This window comes from Balaenoptera acutorostrata, chromosome 11 (assembly GCF_949987535.1).
Source record: "Balaenoptera acutorostrata chromosome 11, mBalAcu1.1, whole genome shotgun sequence".
Classification (NCBI taxonomy): Eukaryota; Metazoa; Chordata; class Mammalia; order Artiodactyla; family Balaenopteridae; genus Balaenoptera; species Balaenoptera acutorostrata.
The window spans coordinates 61,656,238-61,679,674 of record NC_080074.1 but is presented as its reverse complement, the minus strand read 5'-3'; the positions used below and the strand labels follow the sequence as shown (position 1 = coordinate 61,679,674).

The 23,437-nt window shown below is 46.2% G+C and overlaps 3 protein-coding genes across 8 annotated transcripts in view; 1 reads left to right on the top strand and 2 right to left on the bottom strand.

The window, feature by feature from the left end:
• The window catches only part of CBX5 (chromobox 5), a 37,156-nt gene extending 29,618 nt beyond the window's left edge, over positions 1 to 7,538 (bottom strand). The window contains exons 1-3 of one of the 4 annotated variants that reach the window (XM_007179510.3): positions 6,242 to 6,374; positions 2,231 to 2,338; positions 1,830 to 1,931 (exon numbers count right to left, since the gene is read on the bottom strand). The gene's annotated coding sequence lies outside the window, so the exon portion shown is untranslated. Of the gene's footprint in view, positions 1 to 1,829; positions 1,932 to 2,230; positions 2,339 to 6,241; positions 6,402 to 7,319 lie in introns of those variants that run through there. The other 3 variants (XM_057557385.1, XM_007179511.3, XM_007179508.3) reach the window with 3 other exon arrangements.
• On the top strand, positions 6,914 to 13,453 carry HNRNPA1 (heterogeneous nuclear ribonucleoprotein A1). Of its 3 annotated transcripts, XR_450771.3 has the most exons (12): positions 6,914 to 7,067; positions 7,626 to 7,742; positions 8,015 to 8,161; positions 8,309 to 8,519; positions 8,617 to 8,709; positions 8,797 to 8,889; positions 9,152 to 9,226; positions 9,434 to 9,583; positions 10,126 to 10,281; positions 10,550 to 10,615; positions 13,017 to 13,087; positions 13,311 to 13,453. XR_450771.3 is itself a non-coding variant. In XM_007179506.3 (11 exons), exons 1-10 carry the CDS (start codon positions 7,053 to 7,055, stop codon positions 10,603 to 10,605), a joined length of 1,113 nt encoding a protein of 370 aa, XP_007179568.1. In that variant the 5' UTR covers positions 6,914 to 7,052; the 3' UTR covers positions 10,606 to 10,615; positions 13,017 to 13,453. The 3 variants fall into 3 exon arrangements, 2 of the variants coding, with proteins under 2 accessions (XP_007179568.1, XP_007179567.1); XM_007179506.3 differs by having other exon boundaries at positions 13,017 to 13,453; XM_007179505.2 differs by lacking the exons at positions 13,017 to 13,087; positions 13,311 to 13,453 and adding an exon at positions 10,850 to 11,190.
• Positions 13,454 to 15,876: 2,423 nt separating this feature from the next.
• On the bottom strand, positions 15,877 to 23,049 carry NFE2 (nuclear factor, erythroid 2). The gene is made up of 3 exons (XM_007179513.3): positions 22,989 to 23,049; positions 18,213 to 18,381; positions 15,877 to 17,049 (listed from the first exon to the last, which is right to left on the bottom strand). The coding sequence occupies exons 2-3, from the start codon at positions 18,324 to 18,326 to the stop codon at positions 16,048 to 16,050; spliced, it is 1,116 nt and encodes a 371-aa protein (XP_007179575.2). The 5' UTR covers positions 18,327 to 18,381; positions 22,989 to 23,049; the 3' UTR covers positions 15,877 to 16,047.
• Positions 23,050 to 23,437: the final 388 nt, after the last annotated feature.

Sequence of the window (23,437 nt, the reverse complement as noted above, 5' to 3'; positions counted from 1 at the left end):
CAGGGGGCACGGGTTCAATCCCTGGTCAGGAAACTAAGATCCGGCATGCCAATTGGTTAAAAAAAAAAGACTGCATGTGAAAAATTTTAAAACTATGTCCATGACCTATTTTCAGTTAGAAAAATCTGTCAGTGCTATTTTTTTTTTAATATTCTGCTTACTCCCCTCTCTTTAAAAATAATTTTAAACTGAGGTATAATTGATTCTAAGTGTTTAAATTTGATGAACTATTCTTAACTGGATAGGAAATCCAGACTACACAGTCCACAGCCTCATTAGAATGAGTGAAAAGTGGTCCAGCTAGTCCATTACATTCTTTTTAGAAAATCACACACAATTAACAAGTACAGTTTGTTATCCTGTGTTAACACCCTGAGAAGTTGACAAGCAGCCAACAAAGTCTTCTGTCCCTCAAGTCCTAGGCAAAACCACCAGTGGACTACACTGGCCCAAAATATAAGAATGAGTTCTTGATTTGCATTTAAAATTAACTTCAAAAATAAACTCCAAGACAATTTAGGAGTCACTTCATAAAAGTCTTAGGTCTAGAGGGCTATTAGTTCTCACCTATCCAATTTCTTCCATATAAGAAACTAAGGACTGGGACTTCCCTGGTGGCACAGTAGTTAAGAATCCACCTGCCAATGCAGGGGACACGGGTTTGATCCCTGGTCCGGGAAGATCCCACATGTCACAGAGCGTCTAAGCCCATGTGCCACAACTACTGAGCCTGCGCTCTAGAGCCTGCGAGCCACAACTACTGAAGCCCACGCACTGGAACAAGAAGCCACCGCAATGAGAAGCCCACGCACCGCAACAAAGAGTAGCCCCCGCTCGCCACAACTAGAGAAAGCCCGTGTGCAGCAACAAAGACCCAACACAGCCAAAAAGAAAAAAGAAACTAAGGACTGAAGAGGGCAAATGGCTCACTTGGGTCTCCTGAGCCTTCCCCTGCCCCCAGCTGCCCCTCATTTTTAAAAATAACCTTTCCTTTTTTGAATTAGGTAAAATTTATTTGCATAGGGGTTAGAGAACCAGGGTATAACAGTCTGAATGATGGCCTTCCAAAAGTTATCCATGACCTAATCCCTCAAACCTGTGAATATTACTTTACATGGCAAAAGATGTGATTTAAAGATGTGAAAGGAGAAATTTATCCTGGATTATCAGTGGGCCTTAAGTGCAATCACATGTATCTTTTTAAGAGAGGCAGGAGTTCTGAGACAGACACACAGAGAAGGCAACATGAAGACAGAGCAGGGAGAGATGAGGCCATAAGCCAAGGAAAACTGACAACCACCAGAAGCTGGAAAGGCAAGAAAGGGACTCTCCCACAGGGCCTCCAGAATGGGCTCAACACCTTGATTGCAGACTTCTGGCCTCCAGAATTGCGAGAGAATAAATTCCTGTTGTTTGAAGCCACCAGGTTTGTGGTAATTGCAGCCACAAGAAACCAAGACACAGGGGAAATAAAATTTTAAAAATCATAAACCGGACATATATAAAACCAATTACTGATGCAAAAAGAATTGTACTTTAAATGACCCAAAGAATGCCTAAACCCTTTAATCTTTCATTTCAAAGAGTAAGTTGAGGCGATCACAGGATGCAATTTATCTAAAATTATGGCAGATCTGAGAAGATAAATTCAGAAAGATCTAATATTTACACAGGTGCTAACAAGAACAGTGTAGGTCTTCCCCCAAACACGCTAGCTGGTAGAGCTCCCGAAAAGACTAAACACGGGCAACAGTTGTCACTGTGGGTGTTCTGCCAACACAAGTGTAAAGTTGTCATCAGAAATGAACACGTGGCTTCGAGTGGCTTACAGAAATCCAACAAATCTGCGTCCTGGACTCTGCACAAGCCAACTCTTCTCAGGATGACCTGGACTCCTTCCCATTAGTACGATGATCAGCTAAAGCCATCCTCTACAAGGAGGGAAGGAAAATCAAAGTTTATGTCAGGGAAAAAAGACAACTGCCCAGAGTCCAAGTTCATAGATAACAATGTGTAAATATCAGCCATACTAAGTCAGTTGTGATATCTCACACTGTAATTTATTGCTTTTTAAATCAACATCCAGAGCATTTAGGCCCAATTTCACATAAGGTAAATGGAAATAAAAATAGACCAAGTAAAAGGACAAGAAAAATTGCTTTACCAGGGGATGTTAAATGGGCTATTTCAATAAGATATATAAATCATGCTATGTGGTTAAATAAAATACCTTGATAAAAGCAAAAAATAGTAGTCTTCCTCAGAAACCTTTGTACCCTGGATACCTTTCTCTCTTCCAGAGGTACTGTCAAGGGCACTGAAAATCACCAGAACTTCCCTAGATAATATAAAAATCCAGTCACTTCAGAGGTATGTTCTTTCTTTCTCTTTCCCCAATTATCATCTTGCTCACCTCCTGCCCAGACAGAAGCTTTCTACTTACTGTATTTCAGACAGACCAGTGAAGATGTGTTATTTTCCCTTTTAGTGAATAATCATTTCATGTTTGGATGCAATAATATGCTTCTAAATTCTAAGTGCAAGTGCCTGAAATTTAATCTTTATAACAAAGGCTCAGCATTTTATATTGTTAACAGAGAGGAACAAATTAACAACCAAACCAGGTTCTCCAAAGGCAAGAAATAAAAGTCTAAACCTAGGATTTTCAATGTGATAGTCTCAGAATTTCAATGAAAAATTACCCACCAAAATTTCCCCACCAGAAAGAAATGTTTATCAGACCTATTAACTATGACACTGTAAGAGAATTTACAATAAAACAAACAACTTTTATTTGCACACCACAGTAAACCAAAAAGTCTAGCTTCCAGTCCTGATATTTTTCAAATTAAAATATACCATTAAAAACATCAAATAGGGACTTCCCTGGTGGCGCAGTGGTTAAGAATCCGCCTGCCAAGTCAGGGGACATGGGTTGGAGCCCTGGTCCGGGAAGATCCCACATGCCGTGGAGCAACGAAGCCCATGTGCCACAACTACCGAGCCTGCGCTCTAGAGCCCGTGAGCCACAACTACTGAGCCCACGTGCCACAACTACTGAAGCCTGTGCGCCTAGAGCCTGTGCTCTGCAACAAGAGAAGCCACCACAATGAGAAGCCCGAGCACTACAATGAAGAGTAGCCCCTGCTCGCTGCAACTAGAGAAAGCCCGTGCCCAGCAACAAAGACCCAGTGCAGCCAAAAAATAAATTAATTAAAAAATAGAAAAAAATTAAAAAAAAAAATCTAATAAGGGGTCACTGATTACAGCCAAGTAGGTGGGGCTGGAGATGAGATTAATCTACTCAGAGTAATCTAGGGTGGCATGATTTGGTTACCTATTTTTCAGTCAGTATTTCTTTTCTCCCAGTGTACGGGTCTCTACACAACTGAAAAATCAGATCAGCAGAAATCGACCTGTGCTTTTAAGAAAATGAAATAGAGTACTGTAGATAAGGAAATGTCAGAGAGGGGCTTCCCTGGTGGCGCAGTGGTTGAGAATCCGCCTGCCAATGCAGGGGACACGGGTTCGATCCCTGGTCCGGGAAGATCCCACATGCCCAGAGCAACTGAGCCCGTGCGCCACAACTACTGAGCCTGTGCTCTAGAGCCCGTGAGCCACAACTATTGAGCCTGCGTGCTGCAACTACTGAAGCCCGCGTGCCTAGAGCCCGTGCTCCGCAACAAGAGAAGCCACCGCAATGAGAAGCCCACGCACCGCAACGAAGAGTAACCTCCGCTAGCCGCAACTAGAGAAAGCCCGCGTGCAGCAACAAAGACCCAACACAGCCAAAAATAAATAAATAAATTTATTAAAAAAAAAGAAAATGTCAGAGTGCTTTGCACATTTATTTGCATAATGAAACTTTAAAGGAAACAGGATTAAGTCAAATGAGAATATAATAAGCATCTGAAGCAAAGTCTACCTTCTTCAAAAACATATTTGCCATTATTTTAGGAAGCCAAACACACACAAGATGCAATCAACGTTCAAATTGCAAGAAATGGTAAAAACTTTAATGAAATTTTGCTTTTATCCAATCAAACAATGATCACGCTATATCTGAAGAGATAATCATGAGGATTTAGTGATCCATTTACCAAAGGACACTTCCTAAACACTTCACCTATCTTCTCCCTCTAAATTCCAATTGGCAAAATAAAAGATTTTGACAAGATAATCAACTCTACCATCTGTCATTTCAGATCAATGGTTTTCAAGTGGAGATTTTGCACCCCTCCCTCCCAGGACATTTGGTGACATTTTGATTGTCACAAGTGGGGGTGTGGGGGGAAGGCTCAAAATATCAGGCTCAAAATATCAATAGTGCTGAGCTTGAGAAACCCTGTAGTAGATCAAGATTGTATTCCTTTCAAACCTAAATAAATTAGGAACAGATACCCTTAATCTATTTTACTTTAGTTCTTATAAACTAAGTAGCTGCATTATTAGCATACCTACGAATAGTTCAGAAGCAAATACAAAATAGGTTTTCCTTTTGCAAGTGCCAGAGAACATGAAAATCTCTCCTCTGGTTCACGATAAGCTCATCTAAAATCATCTTCCTTTTGTACAATGTCAGAAAGGTCTCCACTCATAAGAAAACTTCATATGTATTTCAACTTATTACAGTATTTAAACATTTTTCTCTTGACACTAAATAAATCAGTAAATAATAGAGCAGTATAGAGTCTGATACAGCCAATATGCAATGAAAATTTCTGTTTTACTAAAATACACTGGACTGATAAGAATTGGCATTACTAACAGGATATGAACTGCAAATAAAATACTTTGAAGGAAATATAATCAAAAGGCAAAAAAATAACCCAGGTGATGGATGAGTCCTCCTTTCTCCAACACCCTAAGTATCATCCTCCTTAAGCAACCTCCTTTTTATCCAAATCCAGATATCCTCAATGGAACAGCAGAAAGGGCTTAGGAGATCTGTAATGGTGTAAAGAAAGATCATACATGGAGAGAAAAGTTCCACAGAGAAGAGCCTAAGATAAAGGCATTGGGGACATGGGCAATGCTTGCAAAGCATTTAGCATAATGCCTAGCAGGTATCAATACTAAGTACTCAAAAAAAGCTACCTTTTTAAAATTTGTATTTTTAAACAGAGGATCACCTTAGTTCTTAATGGAAAAATAGAACTTTTTTGAGGTGTAAGGAGTAAGGAGGTGTTGAGAAGTACTTGCTTATAACTGAAAACACAAAAACAATTGGCTTTTAAATTTAACTTGAATCACAAATTATTATCCCTGCAAAGACTTAAACATTGGAGATCGGACCTGTCTCCATCCCACTGTATCCCTAGAGGTAACACGCTTTGTTATGTAGCTTTCCAAAACTTTTTCTGTGGATTTACAAATCTCTTTGTCCGTGAAAATATGCATTATTACTATTATGTTGATTTTTCTTGCGTACCTTTCCACAACAATACAAAGATTTATCCTATTCGCTCTAACATTTCAAGTCAGTCTTTCTAAAGAAGCGAGTTCTCAAAGTCAAAAGACATCCCTTGTTCCCCCCCCCCCCAAAACCTAAACATTGCTGGATGGTGGGATGTACCTAAATGGGGAAATAAAGCCAAACTCGAGAAATGTAGTAGCAAACTTACAGGTTCCCTACCAGAGAAGTGTGTGGCCTAGAGACCCAACGGCTTCGTTCAAGTCATTGTGAATAAAATACCCACCCCCTCGCGCCATCGCAGGCAGTGACTCCCCATCCTTGCATCCCCAAATCTAAGACCTCGCTCTTTTGGAGCGCTGATTGGACGGTCAGCCCGAGCGCTCTCCGTAAGCTGTCCGCCTACTGGCTCCAGATTTGGTCCATCCATTTAACCGCCCAACTGCCGCATCCCCCATTGGAGTCAAACCGCTGCCTCGTAGAGGAGCCCAACCTACCGCGCGCTTCGTGCTCATTGGCTCAGTGAGCCGCTGCTCAGGACGAGAAAGCCCGCCTCCCACATACCGATGGCCCAAGGACCGGTCAGTCGGCAGCTAAAGGCGGACCCAATTGGCCTATTCACTCGCCAGTCAAACTCTTCGGCTGCAAAGCTCCACAGAAACTACGGGGATTAAAACATCCCGCCCCTGTTCTTCCATTGGTTGGGTGGACCCACCGCTCCCCCTTCACTAGCCCCCACCCCGCGGTCCATTCATTTCACACAATAACGGGGCCAACTGGAGTCGGTTCAAGACCTCGTATGCGTAGGCAAGACTGTCCGCCACTTACCCGGGATCGAGACCGATCACACACGCTAACGTCTCCCCTGTTCCTCGGTGGTGAGGCCGGACCACAGGCCGCCGCTGCCGCTGCGTTCTGCGCAACACCAACCGCCCGCCAAAACGGATCCTTCCCTGCGCCTGCGCGACCAATCCTGGGACTGGACCCTTTCCCCGCCCATTACGCCTGCGCAAAAAGGGGCCCAACTCCCGCCACTACGCAGGCGCCTTAGGTTCGCCGCTGTCTCCTGCCCGCCATTTCACGTGTTCCAAGCGCCAGGCGGAACTTCTTAACGCGCCTGCGTAAACTCGCCATTTTACTACACATGCGCTCAGCAGGCAGTCGCTGCCAAAAACAAAAATTGTTACAGGCTAACTACTTTTCTGATACATAGTATTAATCATGGTTTGCCAGATGAGCTGAACATAAAATTAGTAGCGTAGAGAATTAAAAAGTTATCTAGTTACCCTAAGTGCATTCAAACATGAATGATTGGTTGACTAGCCAATCAGACTAGTTAAGAATAATATTACTTGGGAACCCATAGACCCCCCCCCGAGGGGTGGAGACTGCGTAGAACGCCCAAACGGATGACGTTACACAGCACTGCAGTACAAGAGACCAATAGTAGGGGGAAGCAATTTCAAATATCCAATCAGAGCTACTCAGGGGCGGAGTCTACCAATGCTGAAAGCGAGGAGGCGGGATAAAAGAGCGAGGCCGAAGGTAGGCTGGCAGATACGTTCGGTAGATTACTTCTTTCTGCCCGTGGACGCCGCCGAGTAAGCATCGTTGACGTCTCCCCCCCTCCACTGCCGTCATGTCTAAGTCAGAGGTGAGTAAGATGTTCTTTCTAGCTAAATTTTCTTTCTCGCGCCTTCCTGAGTTCAGTAGGGTTCGGCCTAGTTTGGCTGCTTGCCCCAGCCGGTTCAGCAGTTCTTCGGTCGCTGCCAGGGCCTACCCCTCCCTAAGTTGAGGTCGCCATTTTGTCCTCTTCGCCATGAGGTTGCCGTCCTGCAACCCTTAGCTATCACGCAGGCTCGGTCCACCTTGCAAAACTCTTAAGCACATTCAATCTGTTTTTTACCTTGTCTCAGTGGGCGACTTTCTTAAAGAGCATTTGTAGTCGATATTGGCGATGTACTCCTCCCTCCTAGTCCTTTTGTTGCGCGTGCGTCGAATGGAGTGAGGGACGCATGCGCTCGGCGCTTCTCGGCCCACCCAGCACCCAACATACCGCCTCCCCCAGTGCGGAGAAGCACGTGGCTTGCTGTGACCAGAAGGAACAATAAGTGTTTCGTACGTTGCTATCTAGTTTTAGTTTTGGTTCTTGTAACTGGAAGGTGTTTTGCGTTATAGCCCCACTTACCGCTTTTTTTCCCCCAACTCATAGTCACCCAAAGAGCCCGAACAGCTGCGGAAGCTCTTCATCGGAGGTTTGAGCTTTGAAACAACCGATGAGAGTCTGAGGAGCCATTTTGAGCAGTGGGGAACGCTCACAGATTGTGTGGTAAGACTTGAAAGAGACAAAGGACCGTAGAACTTCTTGATTTCTCTGGCTTAGCTTGCTGTAGTTACCGTCTGAATGCTAATGGGATTATGGTTTTAAGTAAGGTGTGGGTTTAGCTGATTAAAAATCTCCCAATTGGTAGATTAACTTTAGATGGTTAGTGGGAAATCGAAGGGCTTCAGACAAAGGGTTGGTAAGAAATCTCCTATTGCCTTACTTAAGGTAGAAAAGGCAGTAGCTTCTGGGGGCTTACCACGTATTAAACATTAAAGGTAATGAGGGATCCAAACACCAAACGCTCCAGAGGCTTCGGGTTTGTCACATATGCCACTGTGGAGGAGGTGGATGCGGCCATGAATGCAAGGCCACACAAGGTGGACGGAAGAGTGGTGGAACCAAAGAGGGCTGTCTCAAGAGAAGTAAGTGATCTTTTTTTCCCCCTTCCTTTAGTCATTTGGAAGTGTGCCACTAGGGGGACTTAACATTTGGGGGTGTAACAAACTTAAAATTCTTAACTTGGGGATAGGTTTTGTTAATATAAGTTAACTTAATTTTTTTCATGTTAGGATTCTCAAAGACCTGGTGCCCACTTAACTGTGAAGAAGATTTTTGTTGGTGGCATTAAAGAAGACACTGAGGAACATCATCTAAGAGATTATTTTGAACAGTATGGGAAAATTGAAGTGATTGAAATCATGACTGATCGAGGCAGTGGCAAAAAGAGAGGCTTTGCTTTTGTAACCTTTGATGACCATGACTCTGTAGACAAGATTGTCAGTAAGTATCAGGTGGCTGGCATTTGCTAAGGGTTCTGAAATCCATGCTGTATTCTAAATGCTGAGTTGGTGTTTTCTTTATCTTCAAATTTTTTCAGTTCAGAAATACCACACTGTGAATGGCCACAACTGTGAAGTAAGGAAAGCCCTATCTAAGCAAGAGATGGCTAGTGCCTCATCCAGCCAAAGAGGCGAGTTTGTTACTTAATTAAATCTTAAACATAATTTTGAGTAATTCCAATTTGTACAGCCTAACACTTAAAAATTTGTCTCTTCAGGTCGAAGTGGTTCTGGAAACTTTGGTGGTGGTCGTGGAGGTGGTTTTGGTGGGAATGACAACTTTGGTCGTGGAGGAAACTTCAGTGGTCGAGGTATGTGTGGTTATAGTTTACTAATAAGAGTTAATGGTAAAATTATAATTACCCCCAGATGACTTATCCAAAGTTACATTTTAATCCAGATGTAGTTCCGGCTTCTCACTAACTGGTAGTTAGTCTTGCATACGGAAATAATACACTGATTTAATGCTGCCTAAAATTTAGACTTAAAAGGGGGTGACTTGTATGCGATCCACATACTTCAAACCTTTTTTTTTGTTGTTGTTGTTGTTGTTTTAATTCTGCTCTTCTCCAGGTGGCTTTGGTGGCAGCCGCGGTGGTGGTGGATATGGTGGCAGTGGGGATGGCTATAATGGATTTGGTAATGATGGTAAGTTTTGTTTGTTTTATTTAAGGAACCACAGATAAAAAGTTTTGGCAACCTTTAGAATAGGCTAATAGAGACTAAAACTCTAGTGCATGATAAGCTCAATTTTGACCTAATAGCATGTTGTGAGCAGGCTTTTAGCTGTCATGCTAGCACAGAATTTGACTGTTGAATACTTTTGTCTTATTGAGAAGAATTGTATTCTTGTAGGTGGTTATGGAGGAGGCGGCCCTGGTTACTCTGGAGGAAGCAGAGGCTATGGAAGTGGTGGACAGGGTTATGGAAACCAGGGCAGTGGCTATGGCGGGAGTGACAGCTATAACAACGGAGGAGGCGGAGGCGGCTTTGGCGGTGGTAGTGGTAGGTATCCAGTGATCCAAGTACTGGTGCAATAGCTAGATTAGCCTTTTAGAGTTTATCCGTATGGGGACTTGATGCTTGTGTGTTACGCTGCATGGTACTTTTTTAACGGGCTTGCAATGCTACCTCCTCCTAGCTTTAAGCTGGGGCCGCCTCACTCCCAATAGATAGATGGATAAGTGGATAGTGGTGTCTTCAAATGGAATTAGATTAGATTCTAGCAGGATTTAGTGTCTTAACTCTTGGGGTCTTAGGCACTTAGTTGATGTATCCAGCATGTGTTTGCCGTGCCCCTGGATGGGTAAAGGTCTTCAAGGCAAGAGAATATATCATTTTGCTATACTGTGGTGAGTTGGGTAAATTTTTTTTAAATTATTGGATTATTCAACTGAATGCCTTGCCCAGAAAGGATAAAATACAAAGATAAACATTGGAGCCACCAGTTTTGGGAGCAAGGCAGATCAAGGAACTTTTTTACTTTGAACACCAGAATTTATCATTTTCCCCGAGTAACAGATAAAGGCCCTCTTTTCCATTCTTAGGAAGCAATTTTGGAGGTGGTGGAAGCTACAATGATTTTGGCAGTTACAACAATCAATCTTCAAATTTTGGACCCATGAAAGGAGGAAACTTTGGAGGCAGAAGTTCTGGCCCCTATGGTGGTGGAGGCCAATACTTTGCCAAACCCCGAAACCAAGGTATGGTGTATATGTGGTATTGGAGGGCTAAACTAGTACTGTTGAGGAAAATATTAGACCTTTAGGCAATGCAGGTGCAGGAAAAAAGCTGACAATTTAAAATCTTGAGGAAATTTTAAGTGGTAACTTGTAGTTTAGTTAGGAAAATCATGTGAGCCCAAACTTGTGAATTTGAACTTATACAATACAAATATGAAAGCCCCAAATATAAAAGCATTACTGTTATTATTCATACTTCTAAAGCTTAAGGGAACAAATTTGTTCTTAGGTGGCTATGGTGGTTCCAGCAGCAGCAGTAGCTATGGCAGTGGCAGAAGGTTTTGATTACTGCCAGGTAAGTGAACACCTTTTTTTGTTTCCACTTAATTTTCTTGTAATTGATAATGAACACAGTAACCCTAATGTAGCTGAGCAGTGAAACATAGTTAACATTATAATTACAATAAAATTGTGGATATTAAGTTAATATTCAGATCAGCAAAATTTGTGGGAAACAACTTGCTATTGGATTGTAGCCTTGAGTCTTAATATGTTTAGATTAACAACTTTATTCCATATTGTTCAACAGGAAACAAAGCTTAGCAGGAGAGGAGAGCCAGAGAAGTGACAGGGAAGCTACAGGTTACAACAGATTTGTGAACTCAGCCAAGCACAGTGGTGGCAGGGCCTAGCTGCTACAAAGAAGACATGTTTTAGACAATACTCATGTGTATGGGCAAAAAAACTCGAGGACTGTATTTGTGACTAATTGTATAACAGGTTATTTTAGTTTCTGTTCTGTGGAAAGTGTAAAGCATTCCAACAAAGGGTTTTAATGTAGATTTTTTTTTTTTTTTTTGCACCCATGCTGTTGATTGCTAAATGTAATAGTCTGATCATGACGCTGAATAAATGTGTCTTTTTTTTAAATGTGCTGTGTAAAGTTAGTCTGCTCTGAAGCCATTTTGGTAAACTACCCCAACAGTGTGAAGTTAGTATTCCTTCAGGGTGATGCCAGGTTCCATTCAAAATTTATTTACAACCTGCTTTGGTGGAGAAGCTATTGCCTTCCGAAACCTTGGTGTAGCTGAACTGACAGTTACTGCGTTGTGACCTGGAGTTCACTGTGAAAAGGGTCACCCAAGCAAAGTCATGGAGTTTTTTGGTCATTAATATGATTGTTGGCACATCCTATGCAATATATCTAAATTGGATTATGGTACCAGATATAGATGGGAATGAAGCTTGTGTATCATCCATTATCATGTGTAATAAATAAACAATTTAATACCCTCTTGAATGGAATGACAACTGTATGGATTTGGGACTGGCAGAGCTTTGGACCTTCCCTACCCGCTACCCCTGATAATGTTGAATGCTTCTATCACAATTCAAGTTCAAAACTCTGCCGGAGAATAGAAACCAGATGCTGGCTAATGCCACCCCATAAATCCACAAATTTAGAAGTTTTGGGGAGACCTTTTTAAACTGACCAGTACCAGTAAGGAACTTACTCTTAACACAAAAACAGGTTTACATTAAAGGAAAACTGCAGTTTTTATTCTGGTTGGGTGGGTCTCTATATAGGTTTATGGATTGACACACTAGTAATTTTCTGTATGGAGATAAAAATTTGTTGATACGGTGAGCCATATTATCTACTTTAATTCATGCTAACTGCAGTTTTCCTTTAAATACGGCACAAGATGACACAAACATTCTAAAATGTTGATTGTATAGAAAATGATTTCTAAACCTTTATAACATTTTACTTAATATCTAATTGTTATTTGTACATAGCTTCCTTTGAGCCCTCCCTTTGGTACCCTCAATTTCAGTGCCATTGTACTTAGTAGAATAGAAATTTGTTTATCACTAGGACTGTGTATTCCATCCCATGGGTGTGTTACTTGGAAGTTTGGGGAGGGGGTTGGGTGGGGTTGGATGGGAGGTGGAGGTGGGTGGGAAAGTGTGGATAATAGTTCCATGGGCTTGATACTGGCTGAGTTTGCAATGGCAGGTGGAACCTTAACTATTGAGGGAGTTTGCAGATACCTCAGGATTCGTGACAATGCCTTTAAAGATCCAGGAGAGATGTTCAGCTACTAGGAACTGCTAGCAAGTATAGCGCGAATGGCTCCGAGGTCAGACACTCTACAGCTGAGAGTAGACACTTGTGGTATGTGGAGTACAGATAAGCCAGGGGCAGGCCACGGCACGCTCCATGAAAGCTAGGAGGGAGTGAAGTTTCAGTGACCATCGCAAGGAAGGAGGGAGACAAGAGTAAGGCACACCTGACTCTTAGACCTAGCAGTCAGAACCAGGAGAAAAGGTTTTATTGCTATGCTGGTAGGTAAGAACAGATTTTACTTACATCCATATAGCTCTCTAAAATCCAGCTTTCTCTCATATTTTCTTTAATATATTGAGCCAAAACTAGTCCAGTTAAGCTGAACTTGGTTTTTCTGGAAATGAATTGCTTTAAGTTGACACCCTATTTATTCTTGGTGGCTCCCAACTGAAGGAAGTGAGCACTTTAATTACTTGTACAGTGATACATTCTTACCCTTTAATTTCTATATTTCCTATCTTTTGACCTATTAACTTAAAACAATGGCTCAAAGTAATGTATTAGAATCTTCCCCAGAATACTGGTGGGAGGGTGGGTGGACCATTAGTGGGAGGTGGGAGGGTTTAGCCTGAGATGGAACTTGGCTCTGAGAAAAGCTAGTTCTAAAGGCTGTTTACTTTTCTAGGGAGGAGTGTGCTACCACAGGCTTAGCAACTCTTAACAAACAAAATTCCAGTTCAAGCTCATGGCCAAAAGGTAGGTGTTTATATAGTAACAGTGCTTAGTATTTCTACAGTAAAACGGCAAGCTGTGCCTCAGAACTAAAAAAGTAAGATCTCGTAATTTGTTTTCTATTATCTGATCTGACAGACTGTAGCCAGCAAAAAGCAATTAAAGCAATGGGATTCTCAGTAAAGAGAGTGGATATAATTGTAGCATCTTTCAGCTACTTATGTATATACTTTTTTCTTTTTTGCAGGACCATCCTTATGAGGACCTTTGTCTGAGCCACTGTGCACTTCATTTTCACTGCCATGCAGTAGTCATTAGCTGCTGCGCAGCTTGAATTAATCATTCAATTTTGTGAATGGATTTTTTAAAAATAAAATGCATTTAACTTGGTTTTGGTTCTTGTTTTCTATGTCTTCTTCATGATGTTTATGGTAAATAATTTGAGATAGTGCATGTTCTTTACTAGATCAAGTTTGAGAACGGGAAATGCAGGAGTTAATGGTAAACCAGAAGAATTTTACCCTCATTCCTTACCAGTGTTTTTCCCTGTAGTCACTGTAAGCTGTTGAAAGAAAACTGCGTTATAAATGCTTTAAGCACAGCCGTATGTTAATTCAGATGGAGGAAGTACTGGGTTTGTTGGAAGTGATTCTAATACTTATGTATTACTATTTTTTAAAGTTTGTCCCATCAGCATCCATGGTTTAGTGAAATCAGAGAAACTGGTTTTCTTTGGCTGCAGGAGTAAATCTCGACCCAGTTAGAAGTGAGCTGTTAGCTACTGCTCCTCTTGAACAGGTCCTTTTTGTAGCTCTCGGCAAGGGAAAATCAAGTTGTAGTAAAGGCTGGCAGATGCTGTTGAATTTGAGTCTCTTCTGGGAACTGCGCTTATCTGTTCAGTTCCTGAGGGTCATAGTGGATCTCATCTTGGGTGAATAAATATTTAATTGGTCAGCTATTTTAGGCTTCAAAAATACTGAGCCAAGGGTAAGAAGGTAAAGGAAGTTCTTTACCTTCTCAAAGGTAATGAACCTAAAAATATTTTAAAGCAATAGTTGAACTCTAGGAAATGTTTATATTTTTTCTACCATCCTCAGGAAAGGTCATTATCTAGCCTCAGTTTCCATCCTTGATAGAAGGGAATGAAGTGTGTGAATCCATAGGTCAGTTATCTTACTATCAGAATTACAAGTAAGAATCTCCATTTACTGAATGAGGCTTCTCTGATTCATACAACAATGGTTTGGAGGGATAGGACAACTGAGGCTACCAGTTTGCTGAAAAGTAAATTCCCTAGTTTTTAAATGAGAACCTGTAGGAAGATAATTATCTTGTTCAAATTCTTGTGACCACCCTTCCTTAGGTCTTTGGCCTTAGTTACTGTTAAATATGTGTATCTGAGGGTCTTCCCCGCTATGGTGTACTCCATGAGAAGTGTCTCCTGTTCACTACCTCCAATGCCTAGAATGATACCTAAGCTTATTGGGTGACTAGTAAATATTGGTTGAATGAATGAATGTTTAAATTTGCCTGTGAATTAACCATCTTTGTGAGTTTGGTTAGAATGAAAAACTTCATTCTGATAGCCCTTAAGCAAACTAATCAAATTGAACAACTAATCTCACTACTTGACAACTAATCTCATTACTACTTGATCCCACATGTTCAGGTTTTTGAGAAAGTTGACAGGTTGGACTGTCTTCAGATCTATTAGGAATAGGAAGCTTTCATTCCCTAGAGACCACTTTTTTTCTGAATCTGTAGGCATGAAGATTCCACTTTGATCACTTCTGTCTGCTTTTTTGTCTCACGACTGTAATGAATATCAAAACTTGGAAGTAAGGTTTCTGTATTGAAATGGAACTAGTAAAATTGAATAGAAGCGTAAAGAGAAAATACACCAGAGGTAATTTATATAATTTACTGATTGGGAAGATTGGGAACCATCCCAATTCAAAGCAAGGAGATGAAGGTGTGTGGAGGTTTGACTGGACTTTGATCCGTGTGGCTAAGATTCTGAAACTTAGTCGTGTTCTAAGAAAAAATAAGGCCCTAGATCCTCAAGGATCTAGAAAGGGGGGCGGAGGCACCAAAACAAGAATTGGGTAACATCTGTCTAATGTAACCAGGGAGATGGAAGAGTTCACTGAAATGTATACTGTGCTCTGCTGTGGAGCAGACTTTACCCAGACCTGGGTGTGAAATCCCCTGAAACTTGGGTGTCCAATCAAATTCTCTCATTCCAATCAAGAGCAGCTCACTCAGTCTCCTGAGAGAGCTCTGGCATATCAGGACCCAGGCTGAGGGAGTCCCATAGCAGTAGGCAAGAGGAGGGGAAAACGGCCTGTGGGCATTCTAGGATTTCCAGTGCCCCAGAGTTTGAGAAAGGAGTGGCCTAACACTCAGGGACCTCTCACAGAGGGTCTAGCCAGCTCTGGCAGCAATCAATCTCAGCTCTATAAATAGGGGGCCACCCGAGAAGGTGTGGTTCCTCAAATCATCTATGGCCCCTGGCTCTGAAAAGGGGAGTGAAGGTGGTAGATATCACATTGCTCAGGCCCAAGCGTCGTCATGTGTCCCGTCCTCATACAGAGCCGTAGGGGAAAGAAGCAAGCTCAGCAGAACTACCTCCTTGCCACCAACAGGCAGTGAGCTCTGAGGAGCACCCCTTTCATCACCCTCCCTCGAGAAGGAAGACACAGCAGAAAGCTATTTCTGTAGAGTGCTTTATATACCAAAGCTCAAACAAGAGATTGGGGACCTGGGAAACTGAATCACGGAAGAGATTCCAGCCCTGCCCTCACATCCTCGCCTCCAGGCAAGCCTCACTGAACACACCTTGGACCTTCTAAATGCCAGGTTTCCCACTGTGGTCCCTCCTGGTCTACAGAACTCAGCTTCTTCTGGGCCTCACGGTTGGGGAGTACCTTTATCAGAAGAGAATGAAGGAAACCTCCATCACCAGTCCCACCCCTCCGGCCAGCTCAGTCTGTGGCCTCCATCTTGGTCCCCCGGGGCACCAGGAAGACGGCCCCATCAGCAGCCTGGTGCAGCGCATACTCTTCAGGGGAGTAGCTGTTGCCTGCCTCATCCCGCAGATGCTGGAAAATGTCACGATACAGCTCCGTCAGCTGTTGGCGCGTGACCTCCAGGGTCCGGTCGGCCTCGCCTCGGGCCCGGAGGAGCCGCTCCCGCTCACTGCCCAGCCGCTCCAGTTCCCTCTCCAGCTGCACGATGGTCTCCAGCTTTCTCTTGCGACAGTTCTGGGCGGCCACCTTGTTCTTGCCCCGCCTTCGGATGTCCCGGACTAGTGCCAGCTGGCTCTCCGTCAGCGGGTACCGCGCCAACAGCTCGTTGAAGTCATCTACTGGCAAGTTGACGATCTTGTCCGTAGGGAAGGGGATCTTCATGGCCAGGGCCCGACGCTCATCCCGACTCCCCGCCTCCCCCCGTGCAGTGGGCTTGGCCCGCACGGGGCCCGAGGAGGGCTCTAAGACTAAGGGGGTCTCGGCAGGTGGCAAGGCATAGTTGGGGTGGGCCAAGGAGCTGGGCATTAGTGAGTAGGGGTACTCCACTGGGTACATCTCTACGTACTCGCTGCGACGCCGACCAGCCTCTGTCCCCTCCAGCTCAAGAGATTCAGCGTCACTATAGTTGAGGGATAATCCTGAGTCGGATTCTGGGTCTTCTTGGGGCTTGGATGGCCCCGCTGACAACCCAATGTCCAGGAGGGCCAAGGGGTCTGGGAGGGGGTCACTGAGCAGGCCCGAGAGGGTCAGTGGCTTGGAGGCTGGTACAGTCATGTTGCCATAGGAGTATGGGGGGTCTGGGACATGAGATGTGGGTGCTGGGAGCTCATAAGTTGGTGAAGAAAGGGGAAAGCCAGCCTCCGGGTGGATTGAGCAGGGGCAGTAACTTGGAGGCGGCGGGGGCCCAGGGTATGGGGCTGGGGGCTCGAAGGATGGCTCACTTGGAGCGTTTAGGCCCTGCAAGAAAAGACACCAAAAGGTTTGGAGACAGGCTGAGGAAGAAAAGAAACCAGCTCTCTCTCAGAACCAAGCTGGGTCCCGCTGAAAGACCCAGTGAGATAATCACAAGGGAAGAGAACGGTGCTGAGTATCATTGAAAGCTTCTGGCAAAGTTGTGATACAGTTCGTTCACGAGGAAAGCGGCTTAAACAAGAAGTCACGCAACAATTATGGAATCCCCTCCTCTTCAGGAGAAGTTCTTACTGTATTGAAATGGCTCATGTCCCTTTATTTCCTTCAGGAAGACAAGGAGTGTCTCCAGGATGACCCTCGGAACCCTTTTCCTGCTGCCGCTATCTAGGGTCAAAGGGTCAAGTTCAGACCCTGGCCATGCCCTGGGTGTCCAGCAGAGGGAGCTGCTGTGTGGGAAGAGGGCTTAGGGCAGATCCTGAGGGCCCAGGCATGGTGGCAGGGAAGAGAAGGGGGTGGGCACAGAGCCAGGTCTGGGGCTGAGAGTTACCTTGGGGAGCCGGCACAAGCTCTGCCCTCTCCCCTTCAGTCCCTCTGTCCCTGCCCAGGTGCAGAGAAGAGGAGAGAACGTGCTGGAAAAGGGCCCCCAACCCACATCGGGGAGCCACCCTGCTCCAGCCCAGCTGGGGACAAAGGCATCATTGTTAGGCCAACAGACACCCCTTTGTCCAACTAGCAGGAGGAGAGGACCCCGGCATAGTCTGACCCCCCTTCGCAAGGTCAGAACTACAGCTCTGCTACCTGAGGGAAAGGGGCCCCCCCGCTGCTGAGGGCAGGGGGAGGAAATGAGGGAAGAAGATGGGCAGGATTGGAGGAGGTCAGAACAGAAGAAGGTGAGGAAGGGAAGGCGGGACAGGAGGTGGGGCAGAGAGACGTAAGCAGAGTGAATGCCAAGAGAGCTTACACCCCCAATCAGATCCTTCCTTCCCCACCGCTCCTATCTCCTGCTCATCCACACTCCCTCCCCCTCAACGCTCTGGTCTTCCAACCAGATTGCCCTCTGACTCCAGCCCTTCCTTTTACAGTGCCTGGAACATTTCCATCTTGAGACCCTGGGCTCTGCTTGCTCCAGCCCCCCGCCTCAGTCCCAGCCAGACTCCCTGTTTCTCTGCTTTTCCCTCCCCACACCCCTGCCCCCTAACCCCACTCACCTGCAGCTCAGTGATGGACATGATCTCTTGCCAAGTCAATTCCATCTCACCCAGCTCCAGAGTGGGCAACTGTGTCACCCTGTTCCTGCTCTGCTGGGGAGGACACGGGGGCATCCTACTGGGCCAGGGCCTGGTCCAAGGTCCCGAAAGCCCAAATGGTCCCAGCAATCTGTGTGAAAGGAGAAACAGGAGTTAGGGCCTCTCCTGCCACAGGTCAGCAATTTTGTCCTCCTCCAAGGAGAGGCTCCCTCCAGCTTCACCTGAGGGAAGGAGATGCCTCATTCCCCGCTCCACCCCACCCCCATTCATGCTGTACTCATCGGACAAACTCCTTAAGGTAGGAAGCCTTTTTCTGCCATGTTGTCTCTATCTCACCTGCTATGGCTGTAGGCAGTTCCTTTGGGAGCACAGTAGGTTTTTATCTTCGTTTCAGACAAGATGCCTTCTCTTTCCCCTACTTCTTACTCCTCAAAACTGTATCACTGGCCAGGACAAAAGTCACATCATCCAGTGTTTTTTATTTTTCCTGTTTCCTGCAGCAACATCAAGGATCACTCCTGCTCTCCTCCTCTGCCCTCACTTTTAGGATCTCAGTCTTTTCTTTCCAAGATGAGAGCGAGTGCTTGGGGATCCCCAAGGAGTGTGTTGTGGGAAGAGCCAAGCAGACAGCCCCTCCCCTTCTCTAAGATATGGCCCAGGCCTGGTGACTGATAGCAGCCCTGCCCTCTCCTCCTATCCAGGCCCTGGGCTCCCCTGCCTGGGCCAGATAAGAGGTTTATCAGCAGCAGGCAGCAGAGGAGGAATGGTCTCTGGAGACACTGGACCTCTGCCCTGTGTCCCACAGGGTCATCTTGGCTATACACCACTCCACACAACCAGGGGTCTTTTCTCTCCTAAGGTCATATAATAACCACAGCAAAGACTTATTTGGCATTTGTGGAGAACCGAGCTGGTGGTGTATAAGCACTCGTTTATGAGATTGATTTCCACAGAGATCCTGTAAGTTCCATTCAGAAGTTGAGACTCAAGCTGATAAATAGCAGAGTCAGGTCTGGTAACTAGAGTTGCCGACTCTACTAGCCTATCCCACCTTCCAGGCGCCTTCCCAGTTCTGCTCCCATGTCTCCATACGCCGAGACTCTATTGGCGGTCGACATCAATCAACTCTTTCTGTGGAATCTCAGACTCTTTTTTTTTTTTTTTAATTTATTTTTGGCTGCATTGGGTCTTCGTTGCTGCACATGGGCTTTCTTTAGTTGCGGCGAAGGGGGGCTACTCTTCGTTGCAGTGCGCGGGCTTCTCACTGCAGTGACTTCTCTTGTTGCGGAGCACAGGCTCTAGGCACACGGGCTTCAGTAGTTGTGGCTCACGGGATTAGTTGCTCCGCAGCATGTGGGATCTTCCCTGACCAGGGTTCGAACCCACGTCCCCTGCATTGGCAGGTGGATTCTTAACCACTGCGCCACCAGGGAAGTCCTGAATCTCAGTCTCTTTTCTCTTCTAAGGAATATTTCTTTAGAGGCTTGAATACACACTTCCCTCCAGCCCCTTTTCTTTGGATCTGGGCTCTAGCTGCAGCTCTGCCACAGAGCAGCAGCATGATGTTGGGCAAGCCATCACATTTCTCTGAGCCTCTGTTTCCTCATTTGTAAAACCAGGGAGTGAGACAAGTTGAACTTGGAGGTCCCTCTCTGCTTGGATAGCTCAACATTCTCAGCAACCCCTCACCCCACCTTCATCTTCTCCTCTCTGTCAACCTCTCTCCTCATCCCACCTCCCTATTCCCTGACACCCGTCTCGCCCTCATCTGTTCTCCCTGCCTTCGGCAAGAGACTTCAAGTAGATGTGGCAGGGGCCTCCTGATCTCTTAGGGCCAGACACCACACGCTACCTTTGCCATGTAAGTGAAGGCAGGCAGGCTGGGTGGGTGAGGGAGACTTATAGAAGGACAGAGCATAGGACTGGATGACCTTAGATCACCACAAGGTTGGCCTATCACAGCTATTTAATATGGGATCCACTCTTTGACTCACCACAAAACTGGTGAGAACTTTAAATTGTCCTTTCGAAGGAGGATCTCCCCTAGCCCCTGCCCCCTAACCCTAACCCTTGTTATATTGCCATCCCCAGAGCTGGGAGTTGGTATAGGCACAGGCCCTTGGCAAGTGGGCAGAGGGTGGGGTGTTTATGTCTGTCCAGGATGCCATTTCAACACCGGAACCCCACCTTCCCCCACCCAGGTTCTGGCGGAAATTGCCCAAAGTCAAAGTGAATGGAGAAGGGGTTTAGGGGGCAGGGACAATGACTCTTGCCTCACAGTCCTTCACACACACACACACACGCACACACACACACACATCCCGTTTTGTCTCTCATAGTTTCCCGGATCTGACTCTTAGGTGCAGTACAAAGATCCTGCCCTAGGAGGCAGGAGACCAGGTTCTCTGGCCTTCCAGATGCATGATCTAGGGCAAATTGCTTCTTATTCAGACTCTCCTATTAAATGGGAACAGACTTGGAGAACCTCCTTGCAGTAGATTGCATCTGGCTCAGGCAGTCACAAACTTTATTGTGGCCTGCATTCACCTGGGGTGCTTGTGAAAATACAGAATTCTGAAAGCCACCCTGGACCTATCGAATTGAATTCATAGGCGCAGGTACCCAGCAATCAGCATTTTAACAAGTGGCCTGGTGTTTTTGATGCCAGAGGCCCACCCTACTTTGAAAACTACTAAACTGGTCCAACCATATGGACCTAAAAGAATGCAAAGCCAGAAGAGCACCTGGCAAGTAATCTCCAGACTTCTCCTAGCTTCACACCCTTGATCCAGGCAAGGCTGGGTTCTAGGCTGCCCTAGTCTCTGAGACTAGATATCAGCCCCTCCTCATAAAGACCAGGAATTTAATCTTCCCCTCACCCTGGGACAGGGAAATGAGAATCCAGAAGGGCTGCTGGGGGAGGCGGGAGGTTAGGAAAGAGGCAGTTAAGGAGAACCTCAGGATCAAATCCAACCAGCTCTCTGGTGCAGTGGCAAGTTTGCACCAGGCCAAAAAGGCGTAGTCTGTTTTTTCCCTAGACACTCAGAGATGGGTGGTGGGAACAAGCAAGGTCTATACAACAAGCAAGGTCTATACAACAAGCAAGGTCAAGAACTCTACCTTCAACAGGTCTTAGGAGTGTACCTTCCTGAAGACGGGCCAGGGGGCTGGCAGCCAGAGGTATAGCTCAGGAAGGAGGGTATAGTCAGAATTGGATCAAATAGAACATCACAGAGGGTACAGAAGCTGGAGAGATACTGGGAAAGTGGAACATGCCTCCCTGTGTCCCTTTTCTTTTACAACAGACGGTTCCCACTTTCCAGTTTAGCCCACACTTTGAGGTCACACAGGCATCTTGCTCCCCAACATTGCACATCAGGTAGGACGGACACCATCTCCAGGGACTAAAACCCACCCTCTTTACTCTCATCCTGATGGGATTACCCAGAAAGACCTTATCACAATCCCTGAGCACACACAGAATGACATGGAGCTTTATGTTTCAGGATACAGAATGAGGACCATCTGGGGAGGGATGCTGGGGAAAGGAAGGTATTTGGCCTCATCTGCAGCCCAGGGCTCTAACACCTTGACAAGGGGCAGAGACAGAGAAAGGGCTCGCCTCTGGGACCCTGTTGTTGTTGTTTTTCTGGGACTGTGTTCTGAGGCTTATTAGACAACCCCTCCTCTCCAGGTGTCAATAGAGGCAGGGAAAGGATGGGGAGGGATCAATAAAACTTGGGGTGTGGTGTGGCAGATGAGCAGCCTATTTAGAAAGATTAGGAAGAATCCCCAAGGAGGGAGAGGCACACAGAAGTGAGAGAAAGAAATAGAATGGAGGGAAAAGGGGCTGGGGGGAGAGGTGGGGAGGGAGAGTGAGCGGGGTAGCGGGGGGGAGATTTGATCATAGTAAGATTCAGTCTCCTGGGGGCATACACGACTCAAACAGGTGCATGGGAACAAGGGAGAGAGGGACAAGTTTCTGCCATCCTGTCACTTGGTCACTAGGCCCCCAACTCCAGTCCTTCGGGGGCCTGTGACTAGAGAATCTCAGCCCCAGCAGATGTGATACCTGACCTCTTCTCTTCCACTGTTTCCCAGCCCTGTACCTCCCAAGCTGCCAAGATTTCCAGTCAGAAGAAACTATGCTGGGGTGGGATGCCTTCCTCTCCCTTCCAGTTCCAGCTGATCCCTACTGCCCTAGACCCAGAGAAGAGAACGGGCAAAGGGAGGCAAGAACTCAGCACCCCCTACCCCTAGCAGCCCATCCTGCTGCAACGACACTACCCAGCAATCCAGGCATCCACTGTCTCGGATTCCTCAGCTTTCCCCAAACCTCCCAGATGGCTGGACAGGGCAGCGGGATAGAATGGAGTAGGGGAAAGGATGGTACCATATACCTGAGAGTCTATTGGCTGCCCCAGAGCAGCCAGCCTGCTGAAGGGTTACTCAGTGTCACTCCCCAGCCCCTCAGACGTGCCTCAGGGGACCACTAGCTGGTCCCCATCCATAGCCTTTCACCCCAAGAATCCCAGAGGGCTCAAGAAGCCATCTAGGTCTTCTCCCAGAGAAATTCCCAAAGATGTCAAATTCCCAAACCAGGGGCAGCCTGGAAAGGTCTGAGATCTCCTAGGAATGCACGGCAAGTTGCTTATTTTCTCCCGCTGCCTCCTTCACCTCCCCAGCTTGCCCCTGGATTCCCCCGGGAATCCTCCTCCCGCCCTGCCCCTCAGGCACCTGTGGCAGGGTCCAAGCAGGGTGAGGAGAGAGCTGTGGTCCCAGGTGCTGTCTCTGGGGAGGCCGGGCCTGGGCTGACACCTTCTGGGTGAGGATCCCTGCTACCTCTGAGAACCGGCGAGGGCCGTGCCCTGCCCCCAGGCCATCGCTGAGCGCCCAGAGTGTAGGCTCGGGCCGAGTGAGGGGACCTCAGGGGCCGGCACACCAGCCTCCTCTCTGAAGCCCTCAGCCTGAGTTCTCCGTCCTGCCTCCAACCCTCCCCTTTCCCCGTGGCCCTCCTCTCCTCCTGCCCCTTCTGGCCAAGAGAGGAAACTTGAGCCCGGTGTGGTTTCTGCCCACACCCCGCCCCCACCTTGCTCCCAGCCAGCGGGGGCACACATGGCTCCTAAGCCTCTCCCACCCCTCCTTTTGAGCCCAGGAGTCCAGCCAGCTCTGTGTTTCTCCCATGC

Bases quoted from the DNA above. Each gene is read 5' to 3' on its own strand.
- HNRNPA1 (XM_007179506.3), top strand. The intron at 9,584-10,125 runs GTAGGTATCCAG...TTCCATTCTTAG, and splicing joins CGGCTTTGGCGGTGGTAGTG to GAAGCAATTTTGGAGGTGGT. The intron at 10,282-10,549 runs GTATGGTGTATA...ATTTGTTCTTAG, and splicing joins TGCCAAACCCCGAAACCAAG to GTGGCTATGGTGGTTCCAGC.
- NFE2 (XM_007179513.3), bottom strand. From the start codon at position 18,326: ATGCCCCCGTGTCCTCCCCAGCAGAGCAGGAACAGGGTGACACAGTTG. The intron at 17,050-18,212 runs GTGAGTGGGGTT...CTTTTCTTGCAG, and splicing joins TGTCCATCACTGAGCTGCAG to GGCCTAAACGCTCCAAGTGA.